The 19,429-nt window shown below is 36.0% G+C and overlaps 1 protein-coding gene across 1 annotated transcript; it reads right to left on the minus strand.

Annotated features, from left to right (window-relative positions):
* Nucleotides 1-1,098: 1,098 nt before the first annotated feature.
* Nucleotides 1,099-2,739, minus strand: LOC141696113 (uncharacterized). Its single transcript, XM_074500299.1, has 2 exons — nt 2,591-2,739; nt 1,099-2,182 (listed from the first exon to the last, which is right to left on the minus strand). The coding sequence occupies exons 1-2, from the start codon at nt 2,737-2,739 to the stop codon at nt 1,099-1,101; spliced, it is 1,233 nt and encodes a 410-aa protein (XP_074356400.1).
* Between the last annotated feature and the right edge of the window lie 16,690 nt (nt 2,740-19,429).

The following is a 19,429-nucleotide window of genomic DNA, read 5'->3' on the forward strand; positions in this document are numbered from 1 at the left end:
AGCATCACTATAGATTACGAAGTTTCATGTCTCATCTGGCAATGCTAGTACTGGAGCTGTTACTAATCTCCTCTTCGACTCTTGGAAACTTTCCTCACACTTCTCCGTCCAAATAAACTTCTCATTCTTCCTGGTCAGCTTGGTCAATGGAGTCGCAATCCTGGCAAAATACTTTACAAATCTTCGATAATAACCTACTAACCCGAGAAAACTTCTAACTTCTGTCGGGGTCTTTGGTTGTTCCCACTTGGATACAGCCTCAATCTTTACGGGATCCACTTTAATTCCATCTTTTCCTACTACATGACCTAAGAATTGAACTTCATCCAACCAAAATTCGCAATTCGAAAATTTTGCGTACAACTGCTTTTCTCTTAGCCTTTGCAGGGCAATCCTCAGATGGTTAGCATGATCTTCTCTAGTCTTCGAATAGATGAGGATATCATCAATAAATACACTCACAAACTTATCCAAGTACTCTTTATAAACCCGGTTCATTAAATCCATGAAAGCAGCTGGCGCATTGGTTAATCCAAACGACATCACTAAGAACTCATAATGTCCATATCTGGTTCTGAATGCAGTCTTTGGTATGTCTTCAGGCTTAATCTTTAATTGATGATAACCCGATCTCAAGTCAATCTTTGAGAAACAGCACGCTCCCTTAAGTTGGTCAAACAGGTCATATATCCTTGGTAGGGGATATTTATTTTTGATGGTCAACTTGTTTAACTCCCGATAATCGATACATAATCTCATACTTCCATCCTTCTTCTTTACGAATAGTACTGGAGCACCCCACGGAGATAAACTTGGCCTAATCACGCCTTTGTCCGGTAATTCTTAGAGTTGCTTAGCTAGTTCTTTCATTTCTACTAGAGCCAAGCAATAAGGAGCCTTTGAAACTAGTTCTGCTCCGGGAAATAAATCGATGGAAAACTCAATCTCACGATCTGGTGGCAATCCGGGCAATTCATCTGGAAAAACGTCTGGAAATTCCCTTAGTATTGGAATCTTGTCTAGATCAAGTACTTCTTTCTCCACGTCTACCACATGTGCTAAGTAAGCTTTGCATCCTTGTCTTAACAATTTCTTTGTCTATAATATCGAGAGAAATTTCTTTTCTTGCCTTTGTCCTTGATTAGTCACCTTAATATTATCCTCGGAAACCACCAAAATTTTCTTCTTCTTGCAATCAATGCTAGCCTTATACTGGGACAACCAATCCATTCCTAAGTTCACGTCGAACTCTCCTAGGTCGAAGGGTATTAGGTCAGCCGAAAAAGAATACCCATGGATTTCCAATTGACACTTAGGGCAAAACTGACTCACTAAAACTCTATCCTGATTGGCTACTTCTATAGTCAAAGCTTCATCCAAATCTTCTAACATTAAGTCCATTTTAACCACACAATCCTTTGATAGACTAGACTTAGATGCTCCCGAATCAAATAAAACTTTAACAGGTAGGGAGTTGAGAGAGAGCGTACCTGCCACTACGTTCGAGTCCTGAGCATTGGACCTTTTCGTCATTTTGAAATTTCTAGCTTTAGCTGTGCTGGATGCCGGTCCTTGAGATGTAGTATCTTGAGTAGCTGTCATAAAATTCCTGGCAACATGTCCCACCTTCCCACAGTTGTAATAGGTAACCGCGAGTTTCTCTGCATTGCATTCCGAGGCGTAATGACCCTTTTGATGATATTTGAAGCACTGAACATACCTTTTGCATGGGCCACTATGTCTTTTCCCACATACCTTACAATCCATTACTGAGTTTGATGACTGAGCTGGAGTGGAGGCAACTGAGGTGGTAGCAGACCTAGCCTGAGGAAAATTATGTCTTCTAAATCTTTTATTCCTGTTTTGGCCAAACCGCTTTGGAAACTTCTGGCTGGATCCTCCTGGATTCGTCTCACCAGTAATACTTTCAGGTTTTCGCTTCTTATCACCCTTTTCCTTGGCAGCCAACTTCTGATCGCTTTCAATTACTAGAGCGGCTTGAACTACAGAGGGATATGTCTTGAGCTGCAAGGCCACAACCTCACTGCGAATTTCTGGCTTCAGTCCCTGCTGGAACCTCTTCGCTTTCTGAGCTTCAGTACTCACATACACAGGCACCAATCGGGCCAATTCCGTAAACTTGGCCTCATACTCGGGCACACTCTTTTCATCCTGCTTCAATCTAAAAACTCAACCTCCAACTGGTTCTGCAAACAATCCGAAAAATATTTTTCCAAAAACAACTCTGTAAACCTAGCCCAAGAGACAGGGCCTTCTCCTTCCACGGCACGGGTGGATTCCCACCAATAATTCGCTTCACCCTTGAGAAAATACCTCACATAGTCTGATCTAAGATTATCACTTACTTGCATGAGGGTGAAAGCTTTCTCCATTTCCTTTACCCAAATTCTGGCAGCAACTGGATCCCACCTCGCCCTTAAACTCTGGGGGCTTGACCGGCTGAAAAGATTTAAAACTCACAGTTTGGTTCACTTCTCTTTGCTGAGGCTGTTGCTGAAGTTGCAGTTGTTGCTGTTGAATTTGTAGTTGCTGCTGCTGTATGAACTGCTGTTGTTGTTGCTGTTGTTGCAGAAATTGCTGCTGCTGCTGAAATTGTTCTTGTTGCTGGGCCATTTGATTAGACTGTTGGCGCAGCAAATCTAGCAACTCACCCATAACTGGGCCCCCTTCAGAAGCTCTGCTAGAGAAATTGGACGGGATATTCTTCTTGGGCGGCATTCTTCTGAAACATAACAAATGATTTTAGTTTAAAAGAATTTCCCCCGGGTAGCAACATTTTCATGTGCCAAGAGAATGCTGCCGTAATAAAATATTCCCATCCTTATTTAATTGGGGTCCGACTGTAATGAGTGGCTAGATTTAACAAAATCAGCAACAATTGCAATAATAAAATAAAAACAATAATAACAGCACGACACTAGCGTCATGCACCAATACTTATAACAGCCACCAACTAATATCGCAACCTACTAACTAAATTGACATGGGTGGACTCATTATCGCGGAAAGACTGTCTAGGAATCCCTATCGGCCAATACCAATGGTACCTATACCAGGGAAACACACTAAAGATCAGGGCAGTTTCAGAATCCTCAAAATTATGTCAGGGTTACACCTTCGAACCCTCGACTAAACTCTTAAACTTGCTCCTCTAGATGTGAGTGGCTGATTCACACCCTACATACCAGCATTACCACTTTCTGACTCTATTCCTAACCTAAATCAGGGACCCAAACCTGTAGCTCTGATACCAACATGTGACGGCCTCAACCCCGGGTCCGGAGTTGACATCACTAACAATATTAAACTACAACTATAATACAACCAACTCACTTTTATTGAAGTATAAACAATCCTTCCACAAGATCTTTTCTAGGTTGAAGTATAATTTAGGTTACACACTTATTACAACCCAACTTAACGAAATAACCTGACATAACTATTATTCTACAGTAACTCACATACCACATTTGGTCTAACACAACACACTCAGAGGAGCTTAACACAGGAGGAACTGGAAACTGGCCCTTACCAAGACAGCAACATCTCCTAGGCATCTGCAATGCGAAAATATACAAACATATTTGCAAGACTGAGTGATCCATCGCTCAGCAGTACCACTATATGAATATTAATTAAAACAGTTTATGATAAACAATTGTAGGAACAGAAATCACAACTTGTTAGTAGAAAATAAGTAAAACAAGCGTAACAGATGAGAAACTGATGAACTGTTAAAAACTGGATCTTAATAGCTAGCATGCTCCCTCAAACATTTTGTTAACTGTGCTTTGTAAATACCAGAGTTAAATTTTAGCATGCTACTTTCATTTTTAAATCTTTCGTCCCATCGCAGGACCCATAAAACTATTAATCCCGTTACGGGGACTCAAAATCATTTGTTCCGTTACGGGAACCATAAAACTTGTCCCATCATAGGACCTATAAAACTTGTTCCTCTCCGGGAACCTCAAAATCCCTTTCTCAGATATAAAAGTATTGGATGATCCCTGGTGAGACAGCTGATCAGGCTATCTCCATAGGATAACTCTATCTTGGCTATCCTATGAAAACTTGTTTCGGAACTCAGAGACTAGGTAGGTCCCTGTCACGCTGGGTTGGTGGTTATAATAGGGTGCGCAACCACTTCGCCTCTTACGCTATCTTTCAGGCCGTTACGGTCCTCCTGCGTACACTCATCCAATTATCTGATCATTTTTATCCAGTTTTCCAAATCACTTACCTATCTCTTGTCAAAATAATTATATCACAGCACACTTCCAAAACATTTTCATTTTATTTCAAAATTTAGAGATAGGCATTTTCAGAAGTTACTTTTCCCCCAAAACACAAGTTAACAAAACCATTTGAACACAGGGAATACGTAACTTAAAATGTTCTGTTCCACTATGAGAATAAAATAACATTATATTCATATATGCTGAACCATAAAGATATGGTCAGGGGTACTTGCCTTAATACGCTATCTTGCATCGACCGGGATGCTAAGGTTTTCGACTGGAACCTACAGGAATCGAAATACCCTAAATTAGACGTCCGAATATGCTTGACTATCCTCGCTAACAATCTACCCGTAAGTCAACAAACCCGACTCGTAATATTTTCGATATAATCATACACGTATCAATTAAGGTTCATGTCTTTGAAAGTCGGTTCGGGGTTCGTTTACATAAAATACGTATATTTGTCCTTTTACGAAATTAAGGTTATCGGTTTCGTAAAGTATTCCATCGCAACACATAATCAGGTTTTGTACAAAATAGTTACATATAACCGATCGACGTACCGATAGCCATTGGGTACAACCTCGTATTTCCGTAATTAAATTTTCCGAAAATCGGGCAGCACCTCCTTTGATTATTGGCTAACCCGTCGAACATCCCGACGTCAAAATAATCACAACCACAATCAATCGCAATCCAAAACCCATCCACCGATTTCAGCCATCAATATCAGTCCAAAATTCTCAATTACCAATTAAATACAATTATTAATTATTAGTCGTGCTTTTATGTTTTATATCATATTTTATAATTTTTATTTGTAGGACTCAAAATCGCGTCATCACAATCCACCGTCGACTCGTTATTAGTCATCGTCGACGGCGGCAAAATTCGGAGTGGCCCGATTAATTTGGGTTTCCGCCACGAATTCCACCGATAATTTAATACACAAAATCTGCACATAACGAAAAATCAATTTCATCAAAATAATCAGCCAAACTTCCTGCACAACAAGGACAGTCCCAAATTAGCTACTACGGCCAGGAACAAGAATTGGAATAAAATAATTCACTGGCCACAACCAACACGGGGCACATACATCACAGAACTCACACACCCCATCTGCACACACACCCACACGGATATAAACACACACACAGAGTAAACACACATACACACACGCATATATATATATATATACACACAGTCACACAATTGCACACACGGCCGCAACAGAGTAGGGGAAAAGAAGGGAAAATCGAGATAGAGGGAAGAAGAAGAGAGGGAGAAGGGGAAGGAGGAGAAAACAAAGTGGTGGTGGATTTACCGGAGGCGGGAGACGGCGACGGTGGCGTCGGCCGGAGTAAAGGAAAAGAAGAGCGGGGGTGGGGAGAAAGAAAGGAAACGAGGGTGAAAGATTTGAGAGCGAGAGAGAAAAATTCGGGAGAGAGAAGTTCAGAGAGATTACGCGAGAGAGAGTCGGAAGAGAGATTGGAGAAGAAGACGGGTTATACCCATTGAAACAGCCCCCCCTTTTTTATATTATTAATGTTAGACTGAATAACCCCGCGACGACAATATTATCTGACCCGTATTTTATTTAACGATACACTACACGAGTAATTTAAATTAATATAAATTCCAACTCGATCTCAAAATTCCAGAATTAAATATGACTAACCAAATAAAATTACCATAAGCTTTAAAATGATTTTTAAAACGGAATTTATTCCCGCCTTTACCGATTAAACAAACCGATACGCAGGGGGAATAAATCCTAAATTCTACAAAATAGTTTTAAAATTCCCAAAATTTTCCAAACTTAATAAAATACAAATTTCATAATTTTTAAAAATATTTCTGAATTTAATATTGAATTTACGGTAAAACAAAATCAGAAAATCATTCAGGACTAAATAATTAATGAATTATTGATTTCTAAATTTTATGAATTCCTAAAAATAATAAATAAAATTGTAAAGTGATAAAAATGATCTTAGAGTCAATCCAAATATTTATGGAAATAAATTTTGAATAAGATCACCTTTAACTATACAAATAGAATAACGCAACGTCACAACTAATTACACAAACGATCCTAGAACATCAGTAATCATACATAATTACTAAAATATTAACAAAAATAATATCCAGCTGACATAACCCATACACATAATTTATTTATTTAATTTTTTAGTAACTACACATTTAAATATTATAGAAATGTACGAGTCGTTATATGTGGACTCGACGGATGATGAGAATTATCCGTCGGATAATCAAAAGGATTATCCATCGAGTGACAAAGAGCCACATCCGTCGGTTGTGAGTAAACCTGTGAGCAAAGCTAAGCTTGCCAAGCTGAATGAGAAATATGGATCAGTTTCCAAAAACTTTGTTCCAGGAGAATCAAGTCAAATAAAGAAGGAGAAGAAAGTTAATATTGGTCATCTGTCCATTAAGCAATTGAATGACAAATTAGAAAAGATTGAGGTTAAAACAGAAACTAAAAAGAAAAACAATAGAAATGGGAAAGTAGGAATTAACAAGCATAACAACTACACACCTAATAAATATGCACCAAGAAAAATCTGTGTTAAGTGTGGCAGTGTTAATCACCTGTCTGTTAATTGCAAACTTGCCATGCCTACTCCTATGTCTATGCCTCCCTCTTTTCCCAACATGACTGCTATGCCTACCATGCCTATGAATGCTATGTCTACTCAGAATATGAATGCACAATTTTCTAATATGTCATTTGCACCTAATCCTTATTATGTTGCATTTAGTATGCCACAAATGCCATTTAGCATGCCTTACTGGAATAACATGTTTGCAAACAACATGCCTTTTCCTGTTAATCAAAATGTGCATGATAATTCTGTTTTAATGACTGGTTTCAAAGGTCCAACTTAAATCACTAACGATGAATCAAAAATTCCCAAGTCAAATGAAATTAAACCTAAGAAACCAAAGAAGAAAGCTAACAAGGCAGGACCCAAGGAAACTTGGGTACCAAAATTAACTTGATTTGGTTTTGATGTGTGCAGGGAAACAGAAAGAATCTTTGGTACCTGGATAATAGTTGTTCAAGGCACATGACTGGAGATTCTACCCTGCTCACAGAGTTCAAGGAAAGAGCTGGACCAAGTATTACTTTTGGAGATGATAGCAAGGGTTATACTGTGGGATATGGCTTGATTTCAAAAGACAATGTCTTTATTGAAGAAGTTGCCCTAATGGATGGTCTCAAGTACAATTTGTTGAGTATCAGCCAGCTTTGTGATAAGGGAAATTCAGTAACCTTCAATTCAGAAGCTTGTGTTGTGACAAACAAAAGAAGCAACAAAGTGGTCTCACTGGAGTGAGAAAAGGAAATGTGTATCTAGCTGACTTCAACTCATCCAATGCAGAATATGTCACTTGTCTTCTCAGTAAAGCAAGTCAAGATGAAAGTTGGCTATGGCACAAGAAGTTGTCTCATCTAAACTTCAAGACCATGAATGATCTTGTCAAGAAAGAACTGGTTAGAGGCATTCCTCAAGTGGAGTTTTCTAAGGATGGATTGTGTGATGCCTGCCAAAAAGGAAAGCAGATCAAAGCATCATTCAGAAAGAAGCTTGATTCAACAATTGAAGAACCTTTGCAATTATTACACATGGATTTATTTGGACCAGTCAATGTGTTGTCCATCTCAAGGAAAATATTTTGCCTAGTAATTGTGGATGATTTCTCAAAGTTTTCTTGGACATATTTCCTAAAGTCTAAAGATGAAGCTAGTAAAATCATCATCAATCACAAAATCAAGTCAAGAATCATCCTGACTTCAAAGTAAGAAGAATTAGGAGTGATAATGGAACTGAGTTCAAGAATTCTGTGATGAGATCATTTTATGAAGAGAATGGGATTATGCATGAGTTTTCTGCAGCTAGAACTCCACAACAAAATGGAGTGGTGGAAAGGAAAAACAGATCCCTTATTGAAGCTGCAAGAACAATGATAGAAGAATCAAAGTTACCAACATATTTTTGGGCTGGAGCTTTGAATACTGCATGCTACACTCAGAATATTTCTTTGATCAATCAAGCAAAGTGCATGACACCCTCAAATTATTCAAGAATAGGAAGCCAACAACGAACTTTCTACATGTCTTTGGCTACAAATGCTATATCTTCAAGAATCAAACTGATCAACATGGAAAGTTTGATGCCAAAGCAGATGAAGGAATTTTTGTTGGATAAGTTGTGCGAAAAGCATATAGAGTCTACAATCTAAGAACCAACATTGTTATGGAATCTGTACATATTGTGTTTGATGACAAAAAGATTGAAGGACTGTAAGTTGGAGATTTCCATGAAATCCTCAAGTTTGATAATGTGGAGATGGATAGTGATGACAATGATGATGAAAGTGATCAAGAAACAGTGAATAAGGATAATGCAGAAAAATCTACAAATAATGAAGCACATAATTCAACATCTATCAAGTTGCAAAATGCTTCATCCGTCGGGAGATAATCTGCCTTATTCGTCGGGAGACAGTCAGCTTCATCTGTCGGGACACAAAGTGCATCATCCTTCGGAATATTAAGAGAAGCTGAAAGTCAAAATAGATCACTTACAGAAAGTTCTCCTTTCTTAAATCAAAGATTCACAAACTCAGGGGGAGTTTCTAACAATCAAAACTCAGTCACACATCAAGAAAATAATGAGGCCTCTTCATCTAGAGTTAATCTACCTCAACAAAGAAAATGGACTAAAGATCACCCTTTTGAGCTCATCATTGGTGATGCAACTTCTAGAGTTCAAACAAGGAGAGCAACTCAAGAAGAATATTTATACAGTAGCTTCATATCTAAGGAAGAACCAAAGAAGGTAGAAGAAGCTTTGTTAGATCCTGATTGGATTTTAGCTATGCAGGAGGAGCTAAACCAATTTAAAAGGAAAAAGGTATGGAAGCTGGTACCCAAACCTAAAGAAAAGAATCCAATTGACACCAAGTGGGTATTCAGAAACAAGATAGATGAAAATGGCATAGTGGTCAGGAACAAATCTAGATTGGTTGCTAAGGGCTACTGTCAACAAGAAGGAATAGATTTTGATGAAACCTTTGCTCCTGTTGTAAGACTTGAAGCTATCAGAATCTTCTTATCCTATGCAGCCCATTCCAATTTCAAGGTCTATCAAATGGATGTCAAAAGTGCCTTTCTTAATGGAGATTTGGAGGAGGAAGTCTATGTTAGTCAACCTCCAGGTTTTGAAGATCCAAATTTTCCAGATTATGTCTACTATCTTTTGAAGGCACTTTATGGATTGAAGCAAGCACCTAGAACCTGGTATGACACTTTATCAAAGTTTCTTTTGGAAAATCACTTCTCAAGAGGTACTGTTGATAAAACTTTATTTTTCAGAAATGTTAATGGCTCTAGTATACTTGTTTAAATTTATGTAGATGATATAATATTTGGCTCTACAGATGAAAAACTTTGCAAAAAGTTTGCCAAACTGATGCAAAGTAAGTATGAAATGAGCATGATGGGAGAACTAACTTACTTTCTTGGTTTACAAGTTAAGAAAGTTAGTGATGGAATATTCATTAGTCAAACTAAATATATTCATGATCTTTTAAAGAAGTTTGATCTAATGGATTGCACATTTGCAAAAACTCTCATGGCCACTGCAACTAAGCTTGAATTAAACACTACTGAAAAGTCTGTGGATATCTCAAGCTATAGGGGCATGATTGGCTCACTTCTGTATTTAACAGCTAGTATGCCAGATATAATGTTTGCTACTTGTCTTTGTGCTAGATTTCAGACTGATCCTAGAGAATCTCACCTAGTAGCTATTAAGAGAATTTTCAGATATCTCAAGGGAACACCAAAACTTGGCATTTGGTACCTTAGAGATTCTGGTTTTGATCTAACTGGTTATTCAGATGCAGATTATGCAGATTGTAAAATAGACAGAAAAAGCACAACAGAAACCTGTCAATTTCTAGGGAACAAGCTTGTGTCCTGGTTCAGTAAAAAGAAAAATTCAGTTTCTACTTCTACAGCTGAAGCTAAATATATTGCTGCTGGTAGTTGCTGTGCACAAATCTTGTGGATGAAAAACAATTATTGGACTATGGTCTACAAGTGGATCGAATTCCCATTTTCTGTGATAACACAAGTGCAATTGCTATTACTGAAAATCCAGTACAGCATTCAAGAACAAAGCACATAGACATCAAGTACCACTTCATAAGGGAACATATGATAAATGGTAATGTGGAACTTCATTTTGTTCCAAGTGAAAAGCAGGTTACAGATATCTTTACCAAGCCACTTGATGAATCCACCTTTTCAAGGTTGGTAAGTGAGTTAGGTATGCTTAATTATTCTTGAATCATTTCAGATATTTTTGCAAGTTATAGTGCAGCCAGAAACTTAATTAATTTTTCTGTTTTGGATGAAATTTTGGCTAAGTCAAAATTTACATCCCGACGGATGATCCTTATCCATCGAGTTTGATCATCCATCGGAATACTATTTGTTAAAAAAATCAATTATTTTTCTGGATTATTGTACAACCCGACGGATAACTGATTTATCCTCATCCGTTGAATAGTCTCAATCTTAGCCGTTAAAACTTTGAACATTATCCATCGAGTATACTTACTGTTTGTAAGCATGACATGACAGATAAGTGATAGAATTTTTACAGATTTTTTATTTTTAAACGGCTATTTTGGGATATTTTGATTGGTTACTTTATTTCTCTTTATTATTTTTGTCAGTTTATTTCTGAGATAGTATAAAAGCAGAATTTATTTTTATTCTACTCTTTTATCATTCTCAATTCAATTGCTCTAACTTCCGTTCTTCTCCAAAGCAAATATTTTCTCTGCAAATTACTCAGTCTCAAATAATGGCACCAGTCGTCAAAATCATGTCTCAAACTGGATATATTTACGAAAAGAACAACTTCACAGCTCTTGTAAATAAGGAGATTCAATAGTCTAGAGAGTTTCAGAAAATGATGGACTTTGTGAAAAGCTGTAAACTCAACTATGCGATGCTAGAATCTCCCACAATCTACTGTGAGGTTGTAGAGGAGATATGGACAACTGCAGTATACAACTCTACTGACAAGACGATCACTTTCACTCTCAAAGGTAAACAGTTTTACATTAATAGTAACATTATCAAAGCATGCTTTAGAATTCCTGATAATACTGCTACTGTTCCACACACAGACATAGATGTAGTTAACATGCTAAATTCCATGGGCTATCCACTTTCCACTTCTAAGTTAACTGAAATTAGGAGGTTAGGTCTTAGAAAGGAATGGATCTTTTTCTGTGATGTGGTAACTAAGGTATTTTCTAGTAAGATTAGTAACTTTGATTCTGTTAACATTTCCATGATTAACATTCTTTACATGCTAGTTACTGATAAGTACTTTAATTTCAGTGACTTGGTCTTTTTTGAGTTAGGTTATAAGTTAGGAGAACTGAATAAGAGAGGTAAAAGTGTCTACTATGCTAGATTTTTTATGATGCTTGCTAACCACCTCATTGAGAACATTGTAATTGAGAACCCAACCAACAAGCTGAATTGTTGGGTTCAAGAAAGGAGGATTATTGCAGATCTCAACATGACAAATCACCACAAAGAGGTTTCTCTCCTTTATTTTCCAATCATGGAGGAACCTTAGGTAAGTGAGGTAAGTTCTACTGTCTCCACCCTTCCAACCTAACACATTTCTTTGCCTTCAAGTATAGCAATGGCATATGTGTCAATGACCCAACAAATGACTACCCAAGCTACCAAAACAACAATTTCTAAACTCAAATATAAGAAAGCCCCCTGTGGGTTTTTTCAAAAAAAATCAGTTGCAAAATCCACTAAACACAAAGAGGGGAGTGTGAAGGTGAGTGAGGAAGGTGAGGGATAAGGTGAAAATCAAAGAAATCCTAAGGATAAGGCTGGTGAGTTGAGTGTACCCAAGCCTAGCCACACCACAGTTTCCCAACAAACTGTGGTTATTAATAAGGAAATTAGCTCAATTCTAGTTTCATCCTCTCAAAAGGATGTTACTATTGAAACAAGCTCCCAACCAGGAGCACAGACCAAGAGGGGTAGGGACACTAGTTCACCATAAACTTATGCTAGAAAGAAAAGATCAAAAACCCTTGGGGAAGCACAGGGAACACACACAGTGCAAACTGGTGCAAAAGACCCAGTCACTCCACTTTCTCAAAGTCAGATTGATGTGACTCCAATAAATGTGGAGTCACAGCCAAAATTGTAAAAACCCAAATTTTTGATGTCAGTAAAAGACCTTTAGGAATAGTAACCTTATGGTTTATTAAAAACTTTTGCTACCACACCATATACGAGTGTTTAATTTAAGTTTATGAGTTCATATTGTGGTTATACGTACTAAATGAGTGTATGCAAAAGTCGTGAGTTTTTGAAGAAAACCAATAGTCCAAATGATATTATTTTACGAGCCATCGAGGAATAAGAGAATTATACTACGACCAAGAAAATCCTGAGAATTATAATTTCATAACTCATAACCAAGTACGAACACTGGAAATGGTAATGATTTACGATTAGCGGAATTCTTCGATGTAGCATTTACGAGAATTGATTTAAGCATATGTGAACGAAAGCGAGATAATGTAGGACGACAAAATCAAGTGATAACCTAGGAAATTAAGTATTTTATAAATTTATTCAACAAGTAATAAATTAGGAAGCTAGTTACAAAAATTAATAAATAATAAATTTTGATAAACATAAATTCAAGGAGCTTATCATGCAAACTTTGACAAATGGGACACCTAGCTAAGCCTAGCCTTTGAAAATGAGATGCATCTTGTCCTACACACTTTCTAAAGTCACAGAAGCCTATTTCCACCACATTTCCAAGAAGCAAGCAAGGCAATTCTCTCTCTCTCTCCAAAAACCCAATGTTGATTTCCAAGAACACCATGGGAAGAAAAATTCATATCTCATGATTTATTCATTCAAAAATCACAAAATTTTAACCAAAGCTTTCTCATACAATATACAAGGTACGTTCAAAATTTCATGGCCATTGAATTAGTATAGCATAGTCAAATCCTTGCTCAAAATTGGTGGTGAATAGTAACTCCGAAAATCACTAACTTGTTTTCTTGATTTTTCATGAATGTTTAAGGCTCCTAAAGCTAGACCAAGGCTTAATCAAGGATCTTAGGACTTTATTAAGTATTAAAAAGCTTCAATAAAGGTATAAAAATTCATCCAAACTTTATTTAAGTTTTAAGTTTGAAGAAAAGTAAGAATCTTGGATATATGTATGGTTTTGATGATTGATTTGATATTATCTTGATGTTTAGTTAATTAGTTTTAAGGTTGAAGATTATTTCCTCAAAAACATGATGTTCTTGAGAGGTGTTAGTGTTGAGATGATGATTTGATGATTATTGATGGTGGTATAATGATTTAAGACGTAAACGAAACTCAAATCGTAATCGTAACCTCGTTAAAACGAATAAAACTCAACATAAGTTTCTGCAGAAGTTTCCGAATGTATAAACTGTAGTTTTCTGAAAAATGAGACTTTATTATTATCGATAATGTTATGAGGATTGTTTGGACGCTTGAATCGCTTGATTCTAATTTACGGATCAAACGTTATGACCGTTTTAGTAAAAGTGATTTACGCGACAAAAGTGCTACAAATTACGAAATTTTTAAATAAAATTGATCGACTTAAAAATATTTCAAAATCATGAAATTTTTAAAGAGAGTAAGAAATAGAGTTTATTATCTTCCATAAAAATTTCAAGTAAAACTATTAATTTTTCAATTTTATAAAAATGTCGGAGCCGAGGTCACGCGGAGTATGAATGTCAAAAACAACCCCCTGTTAGGAAACTGTCACTTCGGGATTTTCACTCCTGTTACCAGAAAGCTATTTTTAAATGATGTGTTCTAAATTTTGTCTAGATCGCGCATGCAAAAACGGTGCATCAATTGAGTTAATGGTTTGAGAGTTATCAACATTTTAGTGAAAGCGGTTTGAATAGTAAAACTCCGTAGTTGACCGAACTTTTGAAATGTGTTTCACCTAATTAAATTCATTTTATCAAAATGAAACTTTTAGGATAAATATTATAAGCACTCAAGAAGCTCCTCGAGGTGGTTTTGTATTAAAATATTAATTTTATGATTTATTAAAAATAATAGAGTGCGAGTTGCGTAATAGTAATATTCGGTAAAGTCAAATCTAGAAAACCACTTTGACCGTCCGTTTCAACCAAGGATTGATACTTATTTCGAGTCGGTCGAATATTGAAAATTATGAAGTATTGAACTTATTAGAAATATAAGTTGGTGATGAGAGTAGGAATGCTGATTAAGATTATGATGTTTGTTGATTAGAAAACCCGGAATGAGAGGAAGTTGGGAAACGTATCTTGGACTCCAGGCAAGTTTTCAAACCCTACCTTTTTAGAACTATTGTGTTATGATTGCTTTTAAATACTGCAATATATGCATGATAAATGTTTTACAGAGATTTATAAATTGTTATATATTGAATCATAAGATATGATGATTTTGGTATAATAAAAGTACCGGATTTGAAACGATATATTTAGACCGAGGATTGGTCGGTGTAAGTTTATAAAAAACCCGAAAGTATTCCGGAGTTGTTATATTTGAGAAATGTTAACGCTAGAGGGTAGCGTGACATGTATATTATAGACTGAGAGTCGGTTGGTACGTATATTATAGTAAAAACCCGGGAATCATCTCGGTGATATTTTGGACGATCAAAACTCTGCACTTATTTTATTCCAAGGGACTCGATGTCCACTTGCGAAATATTAAATACCTCGAACTTTTATTGAAACGATTTCCAAAGATCGTATTCCCTCAACTAGATTTAATTACTCGAATAATGGATATTATTTCATTGTTCATTTATTATAGGTGAAGTATTCTCCAACGATTATTTATTTCAAACCCGATTAAATATTAAAGATTAATAAATTACGTAAACATAAATTAGTTGAGGAATATTATTTTTAAATATTCTTTTAAAGTAAACTCATTCGAGGTTTAATTATTTAACGATTAATATTTAATTATTTATTATTTATTATATGATTTATTTATGATTTAAAAATCATAAACCTGATATAAAATACTTTATGATTTTCGGAAAATCATTCGAATAATTTCAGAACGTCGAAGAATATTATATCAACTTCTTTTAAATATTTTGATCATAGTTTTAAAAGAAACTCCCTCTTATTTACTTATCTGTTGACAACGGTCAACTCACATCCTTAGTACTTCCTCCGAAAATTCTCGGAAGTACATATATATATATACATATGAGACAAGTTGCTCCTATCAAAAAGCAAATCGCTTGGGGAACTTCGATATAGTTTAATGATTCCAAGTATATGATAGGATTTCCTTAAGGACAAGGGAGGGGTAGGATCCAAGTACTTCGTGTTTTGGATAGACTACCGGTACCATAGGAGATGGTACTATTTGTATCTAAGGACCTGCGAAGTGTGTGTATACCCGAAATGAGGACACATAGCCCATATGCGGCAGAGGTTATAACTGGGATATGAAGGTGTCGTCCTTCTACTAGTAGAAAAGGTTACTATTATCGTCGTTCTACTGATCATCGTATGCGGTGGCTCCAACGAATGTCCTATTCTTCTAATTGGAATTGTGATGCAATACCGTAACTCAAGACTAGGTGTTGGGTTTACCATTAAGGTATTTGCAGGATAATAAATACATTAAAAGATTTGTTTTCAAATGAAGGTGTGTATCACCAATGAAAACTATTTTTGAATAAAACATAAATATCATATATGACGTTTTACTTGAGTTTATCATACATTCATTTCATACTGTACATTATTATGCTGGGCATTATAGCTCACTCTTGCTTTCTTTTAAATGACACAACACAACAGATAACCAGTATACCGGTGTGGGACTTAGTCGCTTGCAGTCATGGGGATATTCCCTAGAAGCTTTGTCTCAGGTGGGCCAGAGTATCAGACAGGTATAAGATATCAGTCATAACTGTTGTAACTTCATGTAGAGGTTATGAATAATTTTTTGAGATCCTGTAAAGTACATTTGAGTTTTAATAACAGATGATACTTGTTGTACGTCATTTCTAAGGCTATAAATTGTGAGTGTGTGAGATTGGGGGTCTATGATATGGAATTATTGGATTATTGAGTTAATGCAGGTTGCATATGATTGAAAGATTGCGTGACGACCCAGATTCCTGACCCCGGATTTGGGGGCGTTACAAAAATGGTATCAGAGCAATAAGTTATAGTACTTAGAGACGAGAGTGTTAGGAATCTGTCTAGATGTGAGATTTCGTAAAAGCTCATATAGAGTTCATCATTGGACTATCGGATGTAGCCTCAATGTGTAGGTTGGATTAAATATATATTTGAGGAATTAAAGTGTGACAAATAGAGCCATTAGAGATTATCAGAATGATGAGAAGAAATTTTTTAATCATATATGATTTGGCAAGGATGTGGATGTAGAACTCGGAGCTGAGTCTCCGAGGCATTTGGGGTAAAGACGATATTACCAACACCATAAGTAAATTTTGACAACACGAGCCTTGTTACTTGTAGTTCTTTATAGGTTGCCCATGAAGGGGCATCACGTGTGAGAACCATAAAGTCTAATTATTAATACACAGTTGAGGTTACTGATCCAAACTAGTTGAAGGTGTCATTTTACCAAAGAGGATGTGAATGTCGTATTAATCACGAATTCACCAGAGATAGTGTCCAATATACCCTTAAGGATTTTAATTCTATTAAGGAATATGTTAGGTCACACACTCTATAGAAGGGGGTTGAATACAGTGTTTAGCACAATCAAATCGAATATAAGAACTCAAGTAACAAAAAACAGATTTTATTCAACACAATAAACTCTGTTACAATATGGAACTGTCCTCTCTCAGTGATGAACAAATTATCACGAGAGCTGCTAGAGTTACAAAGAATAATAACTTCGATAATCGTAACACCTATAGTGTAAACTCTATGTCTGTGTTTATATACTACACAGTTACAAGATAATCTTCTAATTTATATGGAATATAATTCTGCTTCCTAAAATATATCAACTAGTTATCTTTTCTTCCAAGTATTCTATTCTTCATAAAATTCCTTCTTCATGCACAATTCTTTCTGTCTTAGTCTCGATCTTTTTTCCTTTCAATCAGCCGCCTGCCTTATCTGAAAGTCATCTTAAGTCCTGATATTATCTCCTGATAAATATCTTCTGAACCTTAAGTTCTGATAACTTAAGTTATGATATCTTAAGTTCTGTTTTTAGTATAAGTGTTGATTTCCAGTTAAGTATTAATTTGTCCTGTAAGGTAAGATCTGAAAACTAAACACAAATCATATTACACATGACATTATCAAATATATCTAACAATCTCCCCGAACTTGTAAATTAGCATAATATACAAGTTTAACAGATATTTGATGATGTCAAAAACATTAAGTACAAATGCATGAGAATTTGACTAGATAACTATAACTTACAGTCCTTTCAGCTTGACCATCTTTAACTTTTGATAACAGCTTCAGTCTGTATAAACTTCAGAATTTAAGTAGTTGTAGATCTTTAACTTGGCTTCAATTACTGATCTCTTTGATATCAGGAGTTGTTCTGAGATAGTTCTTTAACAAACATCTCTCAGCATATTCAAGTTCATTAACCATCCTCCTTTTAGCATTCTTCAATTCACCTGTATCTTCTCCAGTTTGAAAAATAGCTGCTCTCAGATCATTTATCTTAGCTTTTCTTATCTCCTAATCTAGTCTGATTAAATATGCCTTGTCAGACTCAAGATTGAATTCCACAACCTTATAACCCATAAAAGTAGTTATAATCTTAGCAGTGTTAGGCTTCATCTCGACAAAATCACCCTTGTGATCTCTGTACTTGGGACAGTATGTGTTGTCAGACTTTACAGAGTAAAGCTTCTTCTGTCTTTGAATTTGAGTCTTCAAATAATTTACAGCACTATCTGTTAATCTGTTCTTCACTTGAAGTAAGAATAGAACATGTTTCAGTTCCTCAAAATACTTCAGTGGTATAGCATTTTGGCCTAATATGGTATACCCTTCCATCTGTCATAAAATATAACAAGATATGTTCTTTCAAGAAGGTATGGTAAACCATTTGTTCAGATTTAAGTCGATTCAATCTTTCAGGAGTTGCTCCAACCCTGGTTCACTTAAAAAAGTTGGATCATTGGTTGTGTTCGGTATTCTTCTTTCATCAGCACTACCCAATCCAGATTTATCTCTTGCTTTCTTACCTGTAACAACTCTTGCTTCAAAACCACTTGTTGCAGTCTTCAAAGATTGAGTCTGTTTGGCTTTGGTGAATCCTGGTAGGAGTAACTTTGAAGGTTTAACATGAGCAATGTCAGAGGTTTACTTTTCCTTATCTTCTGATATCAAGCTAACTTGAGCTAAGTCAGATGTTGCTTGCTTCACTGTCATATCAGAACTTACTATATCTTGACTATGAACAACATGAGCCATGTCAGAGGTTGTTTGAATAATCTTCTTATGCATCAGAGTAAGATTAGCATCTACTTCATCATCAATTATTTCTTAATCCATTACTGGCATATAAACCTTTACAGGTTCATCAACTTTTTCTTTGCCCTTGGACCTTGGATCTATCCCCACTTGTGATTTGGATTTAGTTGCCTAAGAATTTGTCCTTTCTTTTATCACAATGCCTTTAGCCTTAGGAAGCTTCTTTTCAACAACAGAAGCTTTAGGTTTGAAGTTGACTTTTTCTAACTTAAGTCTAGCTTCTTCTTCCTTTAGACTCTCAAAATCCATTCCTGGATTTTCTTTCAGAAATAATTGTCTTGAAATTTCTTCATCAAGTTCCATATGTTCATCAAAACTTATCCTTTTACCAGTATCAGAACTTATTCTTCTCCCAGTATCAAAACTTGTTCTTTGACTTGTAGTTCCAGCTTTACTTGATGAAAATCCTTTGCCTTGACCTTGACCTCTACCCTTGTTAGAGTTTCCCTGGTCATCATTTCCATCATCCTTTCCTTTCAGTGTCTGAA

Source organism: Apium graveolens, chromosome 11 (genome assembly GCF_009905375.1).
Source record: "Apium graveolens cultivar Ventura chromosome 11, ASM990537v1, whole genome shotgun sequence".
In the NCBI taxonomy this organism is placed as follows: domain Eukaryota; kingdom Viridiplantae; phylum Streptophyta; class Magnoliopsida; order Apiales; family Apiaceae; genus Apium; species Apium graveolens.

Excerpts from the sequence above, each read along its gene's own strand:
- LOC141696113 (XM_074500299.1), bottom strand. The coding sequence starts at position 2,739 with ATGCCGCCCAAGAAGAATATCCCGTCCAATTTCTCTAGCAGAGCTTCT. Across the intron at positions 2,183-2,590 it reads CAGCAGCAGCAGCAATTTCT|ATTGAAGCAGGATGAAAAGA; the intron begins GCAACAACAGCA and ends TTGAGTTTTTAG.